Genomic DNA, 21,865 nt, shown 5'->3' on the forward strand with positions numbered 1-21,865 from the left:
ATAATTAAAATAATAAAATAATCATCCGTTTCATAAAATTGAAACCAATAATCCACATGACATCACCGATCTACGGGACATTACATTGTCCATATTGATGTAATTAAAAAACAAATATGATATGTACAAATAAGCAGTCACTGAATTTTAGTTAACTCTCAAAATCACCATTTAAAAACTTGTTGTAGAAAATATACATATAAGGATTGTTTTACATTAATAGTGATCTTTTTTTTTTTTTTTTTTTAACATTGCAGCCCAAAAGAAATGTCAATGGTGCTTCGTTTCGCACAACAGAGAAGTTGATCCTCAATTTCTATCTGTCCTCTCCTGCCACCTTGTGCAGGCTTTCATCCACTTTACCCAAAATATGTCAGCGTCCTGTTTAGAACAGAGGTCTGCGACTTTTATGGCCAAATCAAGTTTAAGTGGAGCCTCAAAACACCTTCAAAATGAAGCTAAGACAGCTTCAAACGTTTCATGTATAGTTTTGCTATACGTACAAAAAGTTTCATTCGTGAAGTTTCAATTACAAATTTTAAGATGGGAACCATTTCATTAGACTTTCAACCGTTTTTTAGACCTGCTTTTAACACTTTCACACTTCTTTTTTTATTTGGTTTTTTTTTCAAACCATGTTGGCTCTCTTTTAAACTGTTGTGCATGTTTTCCCCTTAATTTGAAAACTTTTTTAGTAATTCTGTTTTAGCAGTTTTCCTTTTATAGTGGTTTTTGCTATTTTTCCCCATTTTATTTATATTTTTTGAAGCCCCTTGTAAGCGTGTGAGTCCATTTGAAAATGACTGGTGTGTAAATCTGCCAAAAATAAGAGAAAACGTTTATTTATCTATAATTTTCTGAAACACTTAGGGAGCCACTAAGTACTAAAGAGCCAAATGTGGGTCCAGAGCAGCAGGTTGCAGAGCCTGACTGAGAAGATGAGCTTATGTGAGGTTCAACAATATCACATTTGCAGAAGCATTGTTTTCTTTTGAGCTGCAAAATCCACATCCACAACAGGATGAATTTCACACTTTCTTGTGCACTACTGCTCCAATACATCGGACCAAAAAATTCAAGACTTAAGTTTCAATACCAGAGAAATATGATAACATTTATTAATTTCCATACAATTTGTTAGGTAAGTTCACTCACCACACGTGCACCTCATTAGGAGAGCTATCTTATCTATCTATCTATCTATCTATCTATCTATCTATCTATCTATCTATCTATCTATCTATCTATCTATCTATAATATAATATAATATAATATAATATAATATAATATAATATAATATAATATAATATAATATAATATAATGTTCAGGGGTTCAAATCCAGGGCCTTTATTCTGTTTGCACAGGAGTGAATGCGGGTGAGTGGATGTACTCTGCACCCCTTCTTTCGTACTTGATAATAATAATAATAATAATAATAATAATAATAATAATAATAATAATAATAATAATAATAAATTTAATTTCCAGGTCACCCAAGGTCACCTTACAGAGAATAAGAGCATAAAAACACCAAGATATCAAAACATCATAAGAATAAAGAAAAAACAAAACATAAAAACAAGTGAAGTGAAGTATACAGTGTCCAATTAAAGTGCATAGGCAAGTTTGAACAGATGGGTTTTGATATTAGAATGCAGATACATCTTATTTGGATACTGAAAGTCAGTTGGTGTTATGCAGGTGAATGAATCTCGTTTTCAGTCTAAAAAAAACCAACGTTTTCATGAGTGAACTCCCGCCTCCTAGGAAGAAATTCCAACTCCTCCGACTGTGACGGTCCAGAATAAACTGCAACTTCTCAACAACGCCTTGTTTCGGCGACAGACTGATAACCTTTCAAAGTACGTTTGATTCCTCTATTAGTACCTACCCATGGTAGTTTACTGACTTATTTACACTAAACAATTGCAGGTATCTGGACAGACTGTATTACTCAATATTAGTGTATTTTGTTCAGACCATTTTCATGCAGAGTGCGAGGCAAAGGTTAATCTGGCCCAGCCAGGCTTTATGACGTGTGGACATTGAGTCATTACGTAGCTGTTGTACTGTGTCCTCTGCAGTACAGTGCTCAGGTGATCATGGCTGTGCTCTCTGTCCTCACACCGGCCCTGACGGTGGTCCTGTGCCTGGTGGTGGGATTAATGCTGCTGAAATCATGGGGGAAGAAGACCACCACTAAATCCTCAGGTGGATCGAAGGAGAAGATTTCTAACAGAGACTCAAGGCCGTGGGTGGACCAGGACTTACAGGACAGTTCAGAAATCTCAACAAAAGAAACAGGTACTCCATTTTTACCTACCTAAAAATACACCCATAACAGTAAGTTAACTGCAGAATTACTTAAGTAGGCTTCTCACTCTGCAAATGGAAGTTTTTGTTTTATTTTTCTATACGGTTTGTGACCTGTGGATTGTGCCTGTGAATCCACTGGAAGTCCTGCTCAAGCCTTCTTTATTTCTGTAATAATGACTTCACACTGCTGGCACAAAGCAGGGGAAACTATCGAATAGAAGGTTTCCAATTGTTTGGACATATTTTGAATAGGTTAGCAAGGAAACTTTATTTACAAAGTTTGTTTTTAAGTGTTTTTAGTGTTTTGCATTGACAGCAAAAATTGCAAAACTACAACACAGAATGAAAATAGGAAAAGAAAAAGTGAATGTAACACAAGAGTCAAAGTGCACGTTCTGGAGCGGTGTCTCTCATTTGAGGACTTTGTCAAATATTATGTTATTCAGCAAATTACAAGTTAGGGATTCTTAAATGCAAGCAAAATAAATAAAAATCACTGATTTTACCTGTGACTTCCACGGGGGGAATGTTGACCGTCTTTAATCCTAAAGCCAAAACTTGTATAAAAGCCACATGTACATATCCTGTCTGTGTAGCCTCATAACTCTCGCATGGCTATTTGTACTGCACAATCATTCACTGTACCCTGCAAACCAGAGAGTGAGCATGTTTGCGAAGAGTGCATGTGGCCCCTGGCAGCCCCTTAATGAACCGTCAAACAACTATAAAGTCGGAGTACAGATGTTTGACCAAACATCAGAGCCAGAGGTCACGGATGGTCAGTGGCTGGGAATTCATTGCCACTGCACAAAGGAGGAGTGTTTATAGTGAAGACTCACTGGCGGAAAAACAAAACACTAAAATCCTGGATCAAGTGTGGCTAAGCTGTGTGCAGCGTCCTGTGTCTGTGATGGTGTGAGTGGACTGTGAGTGGAGAGAAACTAACGCATTTTTTCCCCAAATAATAACAAACTAATAAAACGAATACATTTTTTTTTGCAGTTATTATTTAAAAAAACAACAACATTATATTGAGAAAAATAAATTAACCAAAATTAAAAAAACGAAGAAAAGATATTAACTCTTCAGCCTGCAGGAATGAGAGGTCAAAATGATCTGTGTGGCTTTGGCTCTACTGAATGGCTGGAATTCTTCTGTTGATAGTGTCAAAGCTCAGAGTTCTGTCATAGTGCAGTTTTATGGCAGTTTGTACTTCCTGCACTGTACTGTACTGTACTGTACTGTACTGTACTGGACCTGAGGAGTTTGAAAGGGCTTATCGATAATGACACTTCAATGAAGTGTACATGGAAAATGTGTTATTCCAAAGATAACATTATGAGCAGTAAAAAAAAAAAGCTTTTGCTTTGATATAAAAATATTGCAGTTGATAAGGTTTATAGGACGCAGAGGCCTGTCGTATCTCATTGTTGGCATATATCCAGCATAGTGATAAATATACACAGCTGCACCATGCATGTCTTATTGAGTTACAAAGACATTTCAGTGTTATTACAGCCTACACATTTTTCACATTTTTACCTTCCCCAACGAAGGTTGGGCCGAGAAGATAATGTTTTCGTCTGCATGTATTTAATTATTTATTGGTTTGTATGTATGTATGTATGTATGTATGTATGTATGTATGTATGTATGTATGTATGTATGTATGAATGTATTTTACCAACCTTTTGCAAAAACTACTCGCCCTTATTGCATGAAATTTTCCCCAAAAACTGTGAAAAGATTTCCCATACAAATTGGATTAGAGCGGCACCTTGTGGAGGAGCTCAAAGGAGATCAGCGTCTGTTGCAATGGAGACTCTCCCTGCTCAGTCTTTCACACAGTGGTGTTGCTACTTGACAGGCTCGTTAGCATCGATAGGAGCTAACTGCTATCATGCTAGCTATGCTAACTCAGTTCCACAAACAAATTTGTATATATTTGTAAATAATATTTACTCTATTAAGTGCTCGTTCTGTTTTTTTTATCTTTTGTTTTTCAACCAGACGCATGTAGTTGGTGTCATTTATTGTCTTGTACAGATGAAACGAACACCGTTTTAAAAAGAATAAAACACAGATGTAAAAAAAGGAGGTTACCACTAACAGAAAAAATTTCGCCCACAAAAACTCTCACAGATCAATTGTAACCATCCCCGTGTTCTCTCCATTTCTGTTCAGAGGGGGATGATTGGGTGGACAGCTATGAAGAGGAGGACGTTGCGCATGTGCCATATTCACCAGAGCGTTACTCGGAGGAGACGATGCTGAAGAAATCCAGAGATTTTTACTCCTTGATGAACCAGCGGAGGTCCGTGCGTTTCATCAGCCCAGAGCCGGTCGCACGAGAAGTCATCGATAACGTCATTCACACTGCAGGTACAAGAATAAAGTTCACTTCATGACGCTGACCAGAACTTATGAAACCCGAGCCATCCTTTGGAAGTCTTCTTCTCCTCTTATCAGTCCACCCCCCCCCCCCCCCCTCAATCTGGGCAGGCACAGCCCCCAGCGGAGCCCACACAGAGCCCTGGACGTTCGTTGTGGTCTCGGATCCTGAAGTGAAGCACCAGGTCAGGTTGATCGTAGAGGAGGAAGAGGAGATAAACTACCGGCAGAGGATGGGAGATAAGTGGGTCCAGGACTTGGGTAAATTCAGGTGAACATATACACTTCATTCAAAAACTCTGATTAGTATCAATGCAACACACACCTTCGCTCTTTCTGACAAGTTGGTTCTTGTGTGTAGGACAAGCTGGACGAAGGAATACTTGGATGTTGCTCCATATCTCTTCCTCGTCTTCAAACAGACTTATGGGATTCTGCCAAATTCAAAGAAGAAGACGCACTACTACAATGAAATTAGCGTCTCTATTTCCTGTGGGATCCTGCTGGCTGCTTTACAGGTAAAAACAAACAAACTGGAGCGATTCATACATTTCTACGTGCAGTACCATGCTGTTGTGGTGGTTAGTCCGAGTTACGGACCTTTCAATGCAGTGCACAGTTCTCACGTAATTTTTTTTTGTTGTGTGTGTGTGTTTGTTTTGTTGTTGTTAATCAGAACGTTGGTCTTGTTACCGTCACATCAACACCCCTCAACTGTGGCCCCCGGCTCAGGCTCCTCCTAAAGCGGCCGGTCAACGAGAAGCTCCTGATGCTCCTTCCTGTCGGTTACCCAGCCGCTGATGCCACCGTGCCAGACTTGTCACGCAAGCCTTTGGGGGATATCGTGATGCACATATAACACAATCAGTCTGCAGGACCAAATAGGATGTGAAACAGCATCGGGGTTGTTTTTTTTTTCACCTTCAAATAAACATTATCCTTCAACTGAAAACCTGACAAAACATCTATGATGATGCACACAATTCACGAGTATATGCATTGTATGTTGCCTCAAAAATGTGATCAACTAGTTTATAAAGTTACATATAAAAGAAAGTAGAGGGGAAAAATAAGTTGGCTATTCGCTCATCATGTCATCGCAATGTCATACATGCTTGTGAAACAGGAAAAGTCATTTGCGTATCGTCACAGTGACCGTGACAGTTTTACACCATCAAAATCCAATCATGTAAATCTAATCAACCAAACAAACCAATGTAATTATGTTCATGGGTGAATTGCTCTGAAATTGAGAAAATTACTAACTCAGGCTACACAAACTGATTTTGAGAATTTTGTTTTTGTTGAATATTAACTTGATTCTTGTATTTGAATTGAACTGGAAATGACATGAAAAGACTTCATTTTAATGTCAATTTGTTTTCTTGTGGCATATCTTACATTGTGCTTTGTTTTTCATATGTTGATCTTGATGTATTGACAACACATGATTAAGAATCTGACATGTACTTGTTTCAAGGCATTATAAATGCCACAGTGGTTTGTGCTCTCATCTCACAGTGAGTAGGTTGCGGGTTCAAACACCGGCCAGGCTCTGGGTACTCTTAATTCATGACCCTAAATTGACCCTAGGTGTGAATGTGAGTGAGTGTTACTTGAGAGTAATTATATTACCCAATGAATAAACCAGGAAGAGAACATTTGTTGTATTTGTTCTTTATAATGTTTTAATCCAAATATGATACTGCTGTCCTAATCCCACAGGTATTTTTGTGTGCCCCCACTGAATTGACACCACTTTGCCCAATAAAGAACTTCACCAGGCTTTAATTTCAAATGTGGGACTTAACCATACAACTCTTGATAAAAAGTAATCTCATGTCTTCCCTATTGTGACATTGGTTCTTGTCATTAGGTGTTAAGATATGTTGAGAAAGGTGAATCCTCATATTTCATTTAATATACTTCGTTGAGCCACATTATCATTCAAACTCGGTTTGATCTTAGTTAGGCCAAAGCAATATGAATAGCAAAATAGTCTATAATATATAATTAATACAACTACAAACGTTTCCTTTAGTTTAGTTCGTGTGCAAATTTGTTCAAATGTAGCTACTTATGTATTGTACATGGTTTTTACCTGTCTTGCACTGCTTATTTTTACATGTTCTTTTACATGTTATTTTACTGCTGGCATTCTTCATTTCAACAGCAAGAAAGAGAAAGAATTTCAATGTACAGTTGACAACATGTTTTTTCTGGGTTGCGTATTGCAATAAACTTGAATTGAATTGAATTGAATTGAATTGAATTGAATTGAATTGAATTGAATTGAATTGAATTGAATTGAATGTGGGGAGGTCTCCAGTTGCTGGGGAAGCTCACTTCCTTTTCCCCGCACTGGGGGCGCTAATGCGCGAAAAGCCTCCGACCGAGAAGTGGAAGAAGAGCGCGTCCATTGCGCATGCGTACACCACGTACACCGAGCACCAAGCTCTGCCGCTGCTAGATGCTAGCGGGCTGCTAACGGTCTGTCAGCTCTCACACGTCGGGTTAAAGTGGGGGAAGCGCCGCGGTGGAGAAGAAGGGCGACCCGAGCGCCGCTACGAAATGGCCGGACAACAGTTCCAGTACGATGACAGCGGGAACACCTTTTTCTATTTCCTCACGTCCTTCGTCGGACTCATTGTGATCCCGGCCACTTATTACCTCTGGCCGCGGGATCAGAATGCTGGTAAGGCCCTGTGTCTGGCTCCGAGCTAACTCCGCTAACTAACCCACACATGAAGCGTTTGCACGGGGGCAGGACTGAATGAGGTCCGCGAGTGGCTGCGTCTGGTTCTGGACGGACACGCTTTACAGTCCAGAAAGCAGTTGGTGTGAACGAACGTGCGTTACAAGGATGATGCCCACGTCTCTGTGGCTGTTCAGTTACAAGCCAGACAGTGTTACCACCGCTGCTCTGCCAGCTTCACCAACAACAATACACACTTTTCCCTCAACATCGGTCTAAACTTCATAAATGCAGCCGATACTGGCTGGTTGAGCTGAAGCTGCAGCACCAGAAGTCAGCATTTTATGACCTTATCTTCATATGTCCTTATCTTAGTACACTTATCAGTTTGTCAACAAGACAGCTAATCTGACTTTTATGTAATTTCTGCTGGAAAGATAAAATATCCACGACAACATGGAAACTGGTGTGAAATGTGTTTATTTATCTGACCAGAATCAAAAACACTTTGTCAGGTACCATATTAAGCATTTAACAGTGGGGTGTGGTACAAAAAAAATCAAAGCGGGCAAAAGTCAAAAAGAGGTATATATGTGTGTATATATATGTATGTAAAGTAATGATATATTGCACGAATAAGATAAATGAGTTATGAGGTGGTGGGGTGTGAACTGAAGGGAGTTGGACCAGCAGTCTGACTGCAGCAGGGACTCTGTTCTGGTGGCGTGAGGTCCTGGTCCTGATGGACTAGAACCTTTTGCCCAATATGTATTAAGTGTTTTACATTGATAGTACATGTCTCCCTGACTGAATATTTTATCCACATCATTCCTCAATGGGATAAACGTCTGTATTGTCTGGATCGATTGTCGGATGTATGAGATGTTCAGTGGCCTCTCTGTCTGTGTCTTTCAGAACAACTTCGCCTGAAGAGCCTGCGGAGGGTCCACGGCAGGTGTCTGTGGTACCGGCTCAGGCTAATGAAATCACAGCAGAGCATTGTTCCAACATTAAAGTGAGTTCATTTAATTGCTGTGCTATCGTCATGTGTATACTCTGACTCATTCAAGGAGGATGGATACTGAATTAATGTAATGTTGTTCATATATATATAGAGATAGATAGATAGATAGATAGAGAGCTGAAGACACCTCTGAACTATTAATTATTGCAGTCATGAATGGGATTACACTTCCTTTCACCCCCAAATCCAACTTGTTAAATTTTCATTAATTTCATGCAGATGTTTTGACATAGAGGTAGCTGTGATGTTTTTGGCTCTGCAATGAAAGTCTTGTTTCTTTTGTCAAACGCCACATCTTTGCTGTCGCCTGGGTGTGACGAGCTTGAACTAATTGCACCCAGAAAACTTGTTCATCCTCCCACCATGCTTACATTCTCCGCTGCAAAGAGGTGTTGTCACTTTGCTGGGATGATGAGGCAAATGTCAGTCTGTACACAATTTAAGCTTGTATAAATCTAAGGAAGCAGGTGCTGTTTTATTTATTTATATTTTTCTACTTATGTTGTCCTTATGCCTAAACCAGTGATCTGAGCTGTAAACGTTTATTTTCCCTGCTTGACATTTCTCCTGGCATGAAGTGTTGCTTATTCAGTCTCTGGAATGAAACATTTTGTCAGCTGTGTGTCTTTATGCCGCTGTTTTCCTCTCCCCTTTCATCATGAGATTCACATCCTGTGTTTACTCGCGAAAACGTAACAGCCATCTTTGAAAAATTCTTCCCGTGCATGATTGCGTTCGTGACTAAAAGTGATGGAAGAGCGCAGCGCGTTTCTTATCGGGACGGTGTGAGTCAAATTGAATGTCTCAACTTTTCCCTCAAACTCTCCGCATCTATTTCCTTTTCACGACTGTATCATAGTGATGGTGTTTATTAAAGGAAGCGATCATGTATTTATTCTGGTCAAGACCACCGAGGCTCGTGAGCCGTTGTCACGGAAACAGATGCTGCAGAGCAAACCACGTTTTTTTTTTTTCTTCTCATTGTCATGGAAACAAGTTCAACTTCTATGTATAAATACTAAACAACAACAACGTCTGAACCTGGTTTGCCCTTCTTCTGCTCTCATACGGCAGACTGAGATGGGCTTCTTTTGCCGATTTGTCCAATTGCTGTTCCCTGATATTGTCTGTTTATGTGCTTTCTTTCTGTTTGTGTTTGAACATTTTTCAGGAAAGCAGCGTTGCTGTTTGGGTGGGCTGTGTTCCTCCTACTAGCCTACAAGGTGTCCAAGCTGGACAGAGAGTATCAGGAGTATAATCCTTACGAAGTACTCAACCTAGACCCGGTAAAGAAACACACAAAGCAGCCCGTGCATTCCACACAGCCACTAAATTCAGCACATTAGACATACAACTAACTCTACAATTAGTTCTCCGGAAAAGTCGTTCAGTAAATCCTGATTGTTTGTGTTTATTACACTATATTGTTTGTGGTAATTTGCAGTGACTTCATCTTGTATGTTTAGGGTGCATCGCTGTCAGAAATCAAGAAGCAATACCGTGTATTGTCGCTCAAATACCATCCTGACAAAGGTGGTGATGAGGCCACATTCATGAGGATTGCCAAAGCCTACGCTGCGTGAGTGTCAATGTCTGGAAGTAATAATGAAAGTAATCACCTCAACCTTTGGGATCAACTGTTCATTTCCTTTGTCTTCTCCTGCAGCCTGACAAATGAACAGTCTCGACAGAACTGGGAAACATACGGGAACCCAGATGGCCCAGGAGGTGAGCGAAGCTTCATGCTTCCGCACACATTAGATTTATTTTTCTTTCCATTTTAATGTGTTGACACACCTTCTGCAGTGATGCTGGTGACTCAGCCCCTCGTCATCATGAAAGTGTTGAACTGTGGAGAATTAATTGAAACGTGGAAGCTCATCCCTTCCTGTGTTCATGAGTAGACTGTGTCAGTGGCTGTGGAGGAACTTCAACAACCCAAAAATGCAAAACTCACCTGTCCTTTTTCAGCACTTTGGAGTTTTTACATCTGCTATATTCTTCAATGAATATCAATAGAAATTAATTACTGTTTTGATCTGGTGCGTCTCGTATTTTCTTTTCCAGCAACCAGCTTTGGTATTGCCCTGCCTGCCTGGATTGTTGACCAGAAGAACTCCATGCTCGTGTGTATTTGACTTCTTATCTCACTTGATAACGATCGTGTATCCACTTGTTTGCTTCATTTATATTTTGATACACTGCATTTACTTTTCTTGTTTAAACAATATTATTGTATACGATTGATTGTTTATATTTATCTTTGAGGCGCCGTTTCAGTCGAGCTCTGTTTTGGTTTTATTTTATTCCTGAAGTTCCTCTTTTCCTTCCTGCTGTGTTTTCTGTTTTTATTGTACGGCACCTTGCGACACCGTAAAACAGAACATTCTAATTTTATCCAGCCTGACCAGGTCAAGGTCAGAATCACAACTTGATTCGACATTTTGTTCTCCCTCTGTGCAGGTGCTGTTGGTGTATGGACTTGCCTTCATGGTCATCCTGCCTGTGGTTGTGGTAAATCTTTCATCCTGATTTCAAGTTGTGTTCTGTTTCACGCTGTGCTTCTGACAGAGGGACGCAGCTATGTGCGCCGTGGGTTTCTCAGTGTGTGTTTGCTTCCCTTCGTACTTACAGGGCACATGGTGGTACCGCTCAATCCGATACAGTGGAGACCAAATCCTCATCAACACCACTCAACTCTTCATGCATTTTATGTGCAAGACGCCAAACATGAACATGAAACGTGAGTGCTGCTTTATTTATATGCTCATGGTGTCATTTCGGAGATTGTTAGCAAGAGTTTAATGTCTGCGCCTTCAGTGTAATGAATACCATACTCTTATCTGCAAACTAATTCCATTTCTCCTCCTCCAGGTTTAGTCATGGTGTTGACAGCAGCGTTTGAGTTCGACCCTCGCAGCAATAAAGAAGCCACCATAAGACCCACTGACAACATCGAAGTGCCACAGGTAAAACCCATCCAAGTGCTCCAGTGTCCAGCTTCCCGCGCATCTTCTGTCCATCTTTATTCAACTTGGCGTCTTGGTGACCAGTCCAGAGAATACTTCACCCATTGTCACTTTGAATTGCCGCCATGACCCTGAACTAGATAGAGCGGTTTATAAGACGAAAGTAGCACTGACAAAAATACCCCCCCAACCCTGGACGCAAACCAGTGACAGCGCATTATTAGGTCCCAGCTGGAGGTCTTTGCTGTTGGACAAGGACTTGCAATAAACACAGTTAAACACTTGTTCTTTTAACAGCAATAATGCAGTAAACAACCCGACAGTAAAGAGGCAACCAAATCCCACTGCTGGAAACACTGATGGGGTCCTTGCTATGCAGAGTTTGCATTATTTTTACATTAAGTAAAATATGGTGTTAAACAAACAGTTCATGTTTCCGATCACTAAAAATTAGATACAACTTTGTGCAGTTTCTCAATTATATTAGCTATCTAAATTTAACCATCTAATATCGGTAAAAGATACTCAAGATAATTATCGTGTTTATTAAAGAGTTGTTTGTAATTTGCAGTTGATCCGTGAGCTGGGGAATATTAATGTGAAGAAGAAGGAGCCTCCTTTCTGTTACCCGTACAGTTTGAAGGCCAGAGTCTTGGTGCTCGCACACTTGGCCCGCATGGATGTGTCCGAGGAGATCGAGGAAGGTAGGACAGTCTTTTGTTAGTGACTAGATTTTATTTACAAAAAGGCTCCTTTTTTTTTTTTTTTTCTGCTGCGAAGTGTCAGGATGTTCTTTTTCATTCTGAAGTGTTGCTCAATTTGTGGTGTCGCAGGCGGCTCTTTAAAAATACGGAAATAAAACAGTTACTAATGTAGTTGCACAAGTTATTTGGAGGTGAGTTGTGACTGTTTGATAATTTTATTGCAACTTCATATCCTGACTCTTTCCGCAGAGCGTTTGGGAATAGGTTTTAAGCATTGTTTCGTTTGTATAAGCCCCCTTTGGTCACGTTACATGATATCAGATTTAGATTGGAATAAGCCATCAGGTACCACGTCGGGACAACACTGCACACAGTAAAGGGGGAAAAAGGCAATGCAAGTAATGGACTGAACATTATCCTGTTCATAATTTCTTTATCATTTGAAGCATTGCATTTTACTGAGATAGTGTACGACATTAATTCCGATTAGATTTAGAGGTGAAGACCAATGATCACAAGTCATCTGCAAGTTACTCTAGTCTCTGCAGAGATTTCTCGTGGGGCTAACCTCATACTGAAATGTACTGCGGGCCATCGGTCTTGTCCATTAAACATATTCTGTGTGTTCCTGCTCCAGATCAGAGGTTTGTGGTGAGGAAGAGTCCGGCTCTGCTGCAAGAGATGATCAACGTGGGCTGCCAGCTCACCATGATGGCGAACAGCAGAGGAGGTACACGTGCAGATGAGGTCACTTCCACACAGGGCTGCTGAAAGAGCACAGGAGGTGTTGTGTTGCTAATATGTAGACACTGGCTTGCCTCCCCTCAGGTCTCCATGCCCCTCGTTTGGTAACCATAGAGAACTGTATGAAGCTGACCCAGATGACGGTGCAGGGCCTGCAGGAGTCGAAGTCACCGCTGCTGCAGTTGCCTCATTTTGAGGAGGAGCATCTCCGCTACTGCATTTCTAAGAAGGTAATTGTCTCGGTGCATGCAGTCAGGTGGTGAACAAATTGAAAGAACGTGAATGTCAGGTTACCTTGTGCTACTGCGCCAACTTTAAGTGCATTTTTGTCTTAATTCAACTGGAGAGTCAGCTTGAGGAATGAACACCATTCTTCCAAGAAGAAAGTCCCACTGAGCAGTTAAACCAATGATCGACATCTGACTAACTCTGTTGGTCCAAATGTGTGTTCATCGCTCGTACCTTCTTGTGTACCTGCTGCAGACGGATGACATAACGGATGACACATTATTTTCATTCTCATCAAAGTGTTCATTGACCCCCTGTGGATGGAGGCGTGTCCCACCCTAAAGGCTCATTTGTGCCGTTAGTTGGATGCACAGTCATTCGTCTGTCCATTGGGTTCATTGTATGTGTATTCTTGGCTGTCTGGAAGTTTACGAATACCGCTGGGACGTTGCAGTACCACAGGGAGTCATGAGGCCAGTGTGTCAGATGAGAAGCAAAAATAACAGAAATGGCAAAATGTTTCAATGGATTTAACAGCATAAATCAACCCTGAGTGTTGCCTCCTGCTGTCTTCTCCTGCTGACTGTAGTGCTCTCTGGTGGATTAAATGCCAAATGGAAATATAACGTATGTGAGGATTACATCAAGTACCTGTTTTAACAAAACTATAGAGCATAAATGAACCTTCTGCCTGCTAATAAATGGTTCATCACAGGATAATGACCTCTCAGGACATTAGAACATTGATTTGCAGACCCCCCCCCCCCCCCCCCCCCCCCCCCCCGTCCCCCCCCCCCCACCACCACCACCACCAAAAAATTAAATCCTGAGATGACCTGAACTAAGTCAGCATGGCAAAGCCACTGAGTCGGTATTGGAGATGAAGCCATTCTTTTCTGTGTGAAGAAAAGATTTAAGATTAAGCTTAAGAAGCTTTATTGTCTTTGTACATAGTACAGCGAAATTCCGTTTGGTTGCGTCTCTCTTATAGCAGCAGCAGCATGTCACATTCACAGTTAAATAAATAAGTAGTCTATAGTAAGGTGCGGTATTAAAGTGCAAAATGTATTGTCCATTGGCTGGGAGGTAGTAGTCCGTATGTGTGTGGAAGCCGGGAGGGGGGGGGTCATGATCTCTGCAGCTGTCTCTTCACAGCCATGGGGAAGAAGCTACTCTTCAGTCTGTTGGGGCGAGCTCTCATGACTGAGTCTGCTCGAGGGGAGGTTGGAGAATAGAGTGTGTCTTGGATGGGCGGGGTCATTGTGGATCTTTGTGGCCCGTCGGAGGAGCCGGCTCGGGTAGATCTCCTCTCGGCGTGGTAGTGCGGAGCCAATGATCCACTGAGCAGTCTTGATGACCCGCTGCAGTCGTTTCTTTTCATTTGCAGTGCAGCTGGCATACCACACCGTACAACCTGTGCAGCTGATCAACCGCTCAAGTGTTTTTGACCGTCCTCATTATCTCCCTGTGCAGTATAAGGTGCGGACCCTTCAGGACCTGGTGAGTCTGAAGGACTCGGACAGACGCATCATGCTGCGTTTCCTCGGGGAGGAAAAGTATGACGAGGTCATGGCCGTGCTGGGAAGCTTCCCTCACCTCACCATGGATACTAAACTGCAGGGTCAGCCCCACACACACACACACACACACACACATGCAAATACACTGTTTTATCATCAACTGGTTTACGTTTGTTTGCACCCAGCAGACATTAACCACCTTTGTCTGCTCGTATCGTTGCAGTCCTTGATGATGAAGACAGCAATAACATCACAGCAGGCTCAATTGTCACAGTAACCGTCACTCTGACCAGGAAGCGAATGTCGGTGAGGGAATATTTCATTTGATTCAACACTGATGTTGTGCAAAGTTACAGGAACAGCATGTGCACATGCTTTTTTGGGGGACTGCCACTAGAGGGTGCTATTAACTGTGCAAAGCATAAAGTGCCTGTGTTGTAAACCTGCATGTGCCTCCTGTGCAGGACATGTTTGAAAAAGAGCAGGAATCATCAACACCGTGTCCCGGAGAAGAAGCAGCATCGACAGAGGAAGCAGTAAGTACAACACAAAACAGCGAAATGCAAATTCAATTCAGTGGGATTGAGGCAAAGTTTAGATACCTCTTGTAGTGTCTTTTTTAAATGATTTCTTTCTGTATGCTCTAAAGCAGGGAGATGCGAGTAAAACCAAAACCAAAGTGTGGCAGAACAAAAGTAAAGGGGCGAAGAAGACGGCAAAGTCCAAGAAGAAAAAATTAACCAAGAAGAAAGCCACTCCGGCTCCTGCCAAAGCCAAGCAGGCCAACGGAAACGTGGCGGGAAATGTAAGCGTCACCCCCGCAGTCGCACGCAACAGTGTTGATGTCATGTCGCTGAAAATATGACCGATCTTGGTGCTACAGGAAGTTGCAGTGGCTGCATCAGCAGCATCGGCCACAAAGGAGGAGGACGACGACGCGTCAGACAAAGGCAGCGAGTCGGACGAGGCCGAGGCCAACAAGGACTCTCCCAGCGAGAGAGACGAGGACAGTGACAAGCAGAGCGACACAGAAGTTGACGAGATGGCCGGCGATGATGAGGAGGTCAGACGGCTTCACTCGGGCAGATGTATCGGCGGGAAATGCTGGAACTCATTATTCAGTAACCCTCATTGACTTCACGTGAAAAGGTCAGAGGTGGCGCAGAATAAAGTAACGCCGCCTTTCCCCCTCTGCAGGAATGGGAGGCGTTGCAACAAAGCATTCAGCGGCGAGAGCGGGCGCTGTTGGAAACCAAGTCAAAGGTGACGCATCCCGTCTACAGCCTTTACTTCCCCGAAGAGAAGCAAGAGTGGTGGTGGCTGTACATCGCAGACCGCCGAGATCAGACCCTGGTGTCCATGCCCTATCACGTCTGCACACTAAAAGACACGGAAGAGGTGAGGCGGAGGGGGGGGAAAGCAAAAATAAGTAAAAAGTATTAGATTTTGAGTAATGTTTAAGTTATAGAATGTCGTCATGGCTTGAGGGACCTTTGTTTTTGCAGTTTGCATGTTTAGATTTCCTTCAATCAGCCCAAAAATGGATGCTTGAGATTATTTAGTGACTCTAAATTGTCAGGAGCTTTGCATGTGTGTATTTCTATTTCTATTGTATATGTGTGGGTTTATGGTTTGTCCAATTTTTGTTCAAACGGCTACAGAAAAGTATTGAAAGTAAGGAGACAGCTCAGGCTTTCAGAAGCCAAATCAACCATTTTCTGAGAAAGACTAAACAATCTGTTATTTAAAAATGTAAAATCAGCTCATTACTTGGTAATTACAGTTTTTGGTGGCAGATCTCATACGTTTTCTATTTATTTATTTGGATGTTTTTGGTTTGCAGTCATTTTCTAACCAGTAGAACTAACTGATCAAAAAATAGTTAAGAGGACAAAACGTTCCAATTGAACCCAAAGTTCCTGCTTGAGCAGTTTTATTTTCTTCATTTATTAAAATGACTGTTTGAGCATGAAAGTTGTTCAGAATGTTCAGCATTATGCAATCATGTCTTTGTGTTTCATTACCGCACTCAGAGTTTAGATTATACAATAATCCCTGTTGGATACAAAGATCTTAATAAGTTGCCCGGGTTCACTTTTTTTTTTTTTTTTTTTTGGTTCCTGTGCTGTGGCACATCCTGTTGCTAGGCAACCCTTTGCACTGGTGTCATTATGCCTGTGTGTGTGTTTGTGTGCGGACTCGTTTTGCAAACGTTACACCCCTGATCCCGGTGAACTCTGGTACAGATTGACAGCGAGGTAAAGGCCTAATGGAGTCCGAGATGGGCTGTTTCCACCGTGAAGGAAGGAACAGCAGGAGGTTCCGTGTGCCCCCCCCCCCCCCATGTGTGACCGGGTCAATGTCGACCTATCAATTACTCCGTCACTCAACATTACAGATTTTGCTGAACGGCTGATCATTTGCAAAAGTGGCAGTTACGTATTTATTGTTAGTTGTTGTTTTTTTTTTGGGGGGGGGGCGGGCAGGAAGACGACTTTCATCAAGCCGTGCCAGTAAAATGTTCACAGCTCATTGTACGATCACACGCTGAATAATAATTAGCCTCATTGTTCTGATAATTAGATGTTTGCCACACGGAATTGCACAACATAGTAATGACATCCTGAGGCAATGTGAGCCTAATATTTACAGTTGGACCCCATCATCATGTGGTGGTACGCCTCTGATTACCCACCTCGGATGTCTGTCCCTCGCCACCTATTCCTGGTTCAGACATTGAGTCATTTGCATAAACGTTATTCCATTGTAGGGCTGCAATATCACTTGTGGCATAATGCAGAACCTACTACACGAACCTAATCGGTCATTCTGAATTTCAATGGGAGTAAATTACCCGTGTTGTATTCCAGGTGGAGCTGAAGTTTCCAGCCCCCTCCAAAACCGGCAACTACCAATACTCCGTCATCCTCCGCTCCGACTCCTACCTGGGACTGGACCAGATCAAACCACTCAAGGTGATCACCAAGCCGGCTGTCTCCGCATGTGTGTGTGATTTTTATTTTTTTCCCACAGGGGTCGCCCTCCGCTGGCAGGAACCGAGTCGTTTCTTCAGCCAAATCGGTATAAATTCTACAGGATATAATGGTTCATTTCCTGCCAAAGCGGCTGGACAGGCCACCCTCGACCCGCTGGGGCCCAAATGTACGAGGAGCGGGCTAAACAATGGTGGTAACTGCTGCCAGCGTGTTGGCAGGGAAGGGATCAGGTGCAGGACAAACGGAGCATAATTTCTACCGTTTGTTTTCTTTTTCTTTTTTGCCCCTTTGGTAGTTTTTTTTTTTTTTTTTTTTACGTGCGAACTAAAGTCTTGAGCGAAAGCGGGAGTCTGCAACCTGCTGCTCTGGAGTCACGTGTGGCTCTTTGGCCCTTTTGTAGTGGCTCTCTTAAACTTTCACAAAATCACACCTAAACAAAGACTTTATCTCATTTCTATCTTATTTACACCTCAGAGTCATAAAGTCTTAAAAAAACAGACACAATAAATAAAATGGGTAGAAGAAATGCTTTGATGGCTAGAATTTAAAAAAGACAAAAACTGCTTAAATGGAAGAAGAATAAACAAACGGTTGAGCCTTGTACTTATTAATATTTCAAAATGTATTTAATTTTCATTTTGTCTTATTTGATATTCAACCTTATATTTTTTCTGTGCCGAGCAGTGTTATAAAGAATCTCCCCCTGGGATTAATAAACTATTCTATTCTATTGTCTGGAAAAGAAGAATGAAATCAGGTATCTGGAAATGAAATGAAATGTTTGTCATCCTACATTGTAAGTCTGGGTGATTTTGCCTAAAAAAACAAAAAAAATCAATGATTTTTTAAAGATTCGAGTTTCTATTCGATTTTCGAATTTTTTCTCTCTCAATGCACTCAGAAATGACTGCAGACATCAGATATATTGTCAAAAGTCCAACTTAATTGCTGCGATTGTCCTCGGAGCTAAAATGCATAGAAACAATCCCAAATAAAAAGTAAATGAGGCTCAGTCAGTCAACAAGTTCAAGCTTTAACCCAGGGTTCAAGGGTTGAGCAAAAGTGCAACTATGGAAACCCACATGGAGGAACGGAACACGAGGACAACTGGGGGGGTTTGAATTTGCAAACGAATAATCTTTTTTTCGCTCCAAATTCGATTAATCAATTTTTGGATGAAAATCAAACCATTTGGGTCGTAAAGGTCACAGACCCCTGAACTGAACGGCAAACCGCCGTGGTAAAACATGGCCGCTTCCTCCAACAGTGACGTAACACCAACATGGCCTTTTCTTGTTGTTTCTTCAGCTGGAGGTCCACGAGGCCAAGGCCATGCTGGACAACCACCCGCAGTGGGACATCCCCGACACGGAGGAGGAGGACGAGGAGCAGGAGGACAGCGACGGCATCGAGGAGAGCGAGGACGACGACGAGGACAACGATTGAATACAAACGGAGGCACACGCTCTGCACCCCCACCCACCCCTCCCGCCCTCCCTCGTTCCTTCTTCCACGGACCGGCCACCTTCCCCCCCACTCCCGACAGCACCCGGATCAAGAGCTGCAAGCGAGGATCAACACCCACGGTCACCAGGGACGGTTTATACACAGAGCCCTCCTCCATTTTACCTTTACAATATCATTTACTGTGATCATGACCCCACCGCCCCCACCTGCGTTCCCCTTTTCTACAGAGACCTTTTCGCTCACTTTCTGCTGCTGGCGGAAGAGAATTCTGTGAATACTAACAGGCCCATGTGTGTGTGTGTGTGTGTGTGTGTGAGTGAGTGTGTGTTTGTGTGTATGAGTGTGTGTGTAACCTTGTGTGTCTTTGTACAGGTATGAAAGGTGCACACACTGTGGACTGGAGGACCTACTATTATTATTACTACTACTACTACTCTGTGGGCTCTTTTCTTCTTTGTTTAGGAGGGGGAGAGAGGAGGGGGGGGGGGGGGGGGGGGGTGTATAACGGCGAATTCCATTTGCAAAATTTAACAAAAAGACACGTGACTTCCTGATCGAAGTCACATCCACACTCGTACTCCGTTTTTTTAAAATCACTCAGCGCCAATGTTTTCCACACCCATGATACTTTCTATTGTACACTTGAACTGCAGAAACGTGAGCTTTACTCCTCTGTTGAGGGAAAAAAAACAACAACAACAAAAAAATACACTTGGACGTTTACTTCTTTCCGCGCATGGGGGCACAGTTGAGTCTTGTCAGATAATATTTTGCTTCTTTCTTTTTTTCTCTTTTTGCTGTCACACCAGGCATTGTGTACTTGTACGCACTGTACCTACAAGTCAATACTGATCTCCTGCCCTGTGATCCACGTTGATTTGTGCTTCTCTGAGAAAGACAAAAATGAAATGAATCGTAACCTTCAAGTACGCCTGGGGGAAGCGACGGCACGACATGCAGTGTTACGGTTTGGTTTGAAATCAGAGTACATTAAATCAGTTGTGACTTTTCAGTCCTTGTAAGAGGCTAAAATGTATAGATACACATACTTGTGGCTTTTTTTTTTTTTTTTTTTTTAGAGAGGTGACTTCCATCCCTTTTTATTTACACAATTGTAGCACATTCCAGTGTACACTCATCGTCCCAAAATAGGCCTTACGAATACAACTGACACACAGCAACGTACAAAACCTTGGGTGCTATGCACCGGTGGATCCTGGGAAATGTTGTTAGATTTAGTGTGAAATCTGCAATTACTTCAGATCGGTCTGATTTTTTTCTTTTTTTTTTTTTTCTTCTATATTAACTCGTTCCTCCTCTGTTTTTGGGGGACACATATCTCTTATCTCGCCTCTTAACGCAACTCTGGCAGTTATTTGTGAAACGTGAACGTATAAAGGAGGTTTGAGTATTAAGTCCTCGACACGTGACACCCGTCATCCCACAACCTGTTCTTGAACAAAAAAAACAACAAAAAAACACCTGTTGGGAGTCCACTTTAAGTGCGAGACTGTATTTTGTCTAGCACCTTTTCTCATTGTTCGTTCGAGCTGAACAGGTTGAACTTTGCGATTACTGCCATTTAAAATGGAAAGTGGTTTGGTATTTTTTGGGTTTTTTTCTCCCCCCCCCCCCCCCCATGAAATCTCCTGGGAAAAGTTTTTTTTTTTTTTTCTTTCTTTTCCTTTTTCTTTTTGAGCAATACAAAAGCGGTTCTTGCTAAGCAAAATGGCCCCTCTTTTTCCATTCAAATCTAGTTTCTTTTCCGTCTGAGCCGTAGTTTATAACAAATGTTACACACAAGTCTGGGTCTGGTTATTGTTGCAATCTAACCTTGATTTTTTTTACATGTGTTAGAAAATCAAGAAACTCCACGGAGCTTTCTTGTGCAGCTCTGCGTTGATTATTTTGCAGTTTTTTTTTTTTTTTTTTAAGAAATGCATAATCGTTCACCATCCATAAGACTTTTTTTTTTTTTTTTAAACTATACAGTATATAGTTTGACACGTCGATGTGGGAGGGATAAAAGTTTGAGTACTCATAGGCATGCTCTCCTCACACAAACCCACATACACAAGAGTATACCCTCCTGTAACTTGGGAGCAGGCGTACGCTAACAGGTAATATTGTATTCTGAGTATTTATCGCTCTGCAATAGAATGTAGCATCAGTTATTAATGCTGTGTGGAAAAAACAAAACAAAAACAAGAAACTGCAGTGAGGTTAAATACGACACCATCTTCTCTCCCGTGACAGACTTTATCCAGGCGACTGGCCAGCAGGCCGCCTCGGTTCGGACAAACGACTTCCCAGTGACTATCTCTCTGCCACTTTTGTTTACAAAGGAACTGTCATTGTAAATGGAAAAATATATTATTTGTATTTAAAAATCATTTCAAATAAAAAATTTTAAATGAGTTTTCTCATTCTGTCATCACTTAAGTTGTGGATATACATCTTTCAGGAGTCCAAACCTCACAGTGCTGTGTGTGTGATGTGAAAATAGAACTTTAATTTGGTGTTGGGTAGGGCATCACTTATGTTTTATTTTTACTAATCGAGTATTCTATCAAGAATTCTGTCGATGAAGGACCAGTTTACACGAAAACGAGTGTAATGCAAAATTTGGCGGCAGCGAGCGCTCTTACTGCGCATGCGCACCACCGCGTTAAATAGCTCTACCCATGCGTGAGTAACAAACATGGCGGCATCCCTAGTGGCACGTATTCTAGTTATATAATCAATAACTGGTGGCTTTATAGTTGAGATTCTCCTCTAATAGCATCCAATTCGTCATCTGTCCATACCA

At 41.9% G+C, this 21,865-nt stretch overlaps 2 protein-coding genes across 2 annotated transcripts; both read left to right on the plus strand.

Annotated features, from left to right (window-relative positions):
- The first annotated feature begins 1,872 nt into the window (after nucleotides 1-1,872).
- On the plus strand, nucleotides 1,873-6,969 carry iyd (iodotyrosine deiodinase). The gene is made up of 5 exons (XM_080490519.1): nucleotides 1,873-2,306; nucleotides 4,503-4,700; nucleotides 4,821-4,980; nucleotides 5,071-5,227; nucleotides 5,386-6,969. The coding sequence occupies exons 1-5, from the start codon at nucleotides 2,105-2,107 to the stop codon at nucleotides 5,566-5,568; spliced, it is 900 nt and encodes a 299-aa protein (XP_080346645.1). The 5' UTR covers nucleotides 1,873-2,104; the 3' UTR covers nucleotides 5,569-6,969.
- A 164-nt stretch (nucleotides 6,970-7,133) lies between these two features.
- On the plus strand, nucleotides 7,134-21,474 carry sec63 (SEC63 homolog, protein translocation regulator). The gene is made up of 20 exons (XM_080491014.1): nucleotides 7,134-7,404; nucleotides 8,320-8,419; nucleotides 9,600-9,714; nucleotides 9,895-10,007; nucleotides 10,095-10,156; nucleotides 10,496-10,554; nucleotides 10,892-10,942; nucleotides 11,063-11,171; nucleotides 11,303-11,397; nucleotides 11,969-12,101; nucleotides 12,739-12,831; nucleotides 12,930-13,075; nucleotides 14,547-14,694; nucleotides 14,817-14,899; nucleotides 15,058-15,129; nucleotides 15,243-15,398; nucleotides 15,477-15,656; nucleotides 15,791-15,991; nucleotides 17,464-17,568; nucleotides 18,898-21,474. The coding sequence occupies exons 1-20, from the start codon at nucleotides 7,281-7,283 to the stop codon at nucleotides 19,033-19,035; spliced, it is 2,283 nt and encodes a 760-aa protein (XP_080347140.1). The 5' UTR covers nucleotides 7,134-7,280; the 3' UTR covers nucleotides 19,036-21,474.
- The last annotated feature ends 391 nt before the right edge of the window (nucleotides 21,475-21,865 follow it).

The sequence above is a fragment of the Lipophrys pholis genome (genome assembly GCF_963383615.2).
Source record: "Lipophrys pholis genome assembly, chromosome: 21".
In the NCBI taxonomy this organism is placed as follows: Eukaryota; Metazoa; Chordata; class Actinopteri; order Blenniiformes; family Blenniidae; genus Lipophrys; species Lipophrys pholis.

What these genes read in the sequence shown, in the direction of transcription:
- iyd (XM_080490519.1), top strand. Translation starts at nt 2,105, where the DNA reads ATGGCTGTGCTCTCTGTCCTCACACCGGCCCTGACGGTGGTCCTGTGC. An exon ending in AATCTCAACAAAAGAAACAG is followed by an intron (nt 2,307 to 4,502) that starts GTACTCCATTTT and finishes ATTTCTGTTCAG; the next exon opens with AGGGGGATGATTGGGTGGAC. An exon ending in TCCTGCTGGCTGCTTTACAG is followed by an intron (nt 5,228 to 5,385) that starts GTAAAAACAAAC and finishes GTTGTTAATCAG; the next exon opens with AACGTTGGTCTTGTTACCGT.
- sec63 (XM_080491014.1), top strand. Translation starts at nt 7,281, where the DNA reads ATGGCCGGACAACAGTTCCAGTACGATGACAGCGGGAACACCTTTTTC. An exon ending in AAGTACTCAACCTAGACCCG is followed by an intron (nt 9,715 to 9,894) that starts GTAAAGAAACAC and finishes TTGTATGTTTAG; the next exon opens with GGTGCATCGCTGTCAGAAAT. An exon ending in TCATCCTGCCTGTGGTTGTG is followed by an intron (nt 10,943 to 11,062) that starts GTAAATCTTTCA and finishes TCGTACTTACAG; the next exon opens with GGCACATGGTGGTACCGCTC.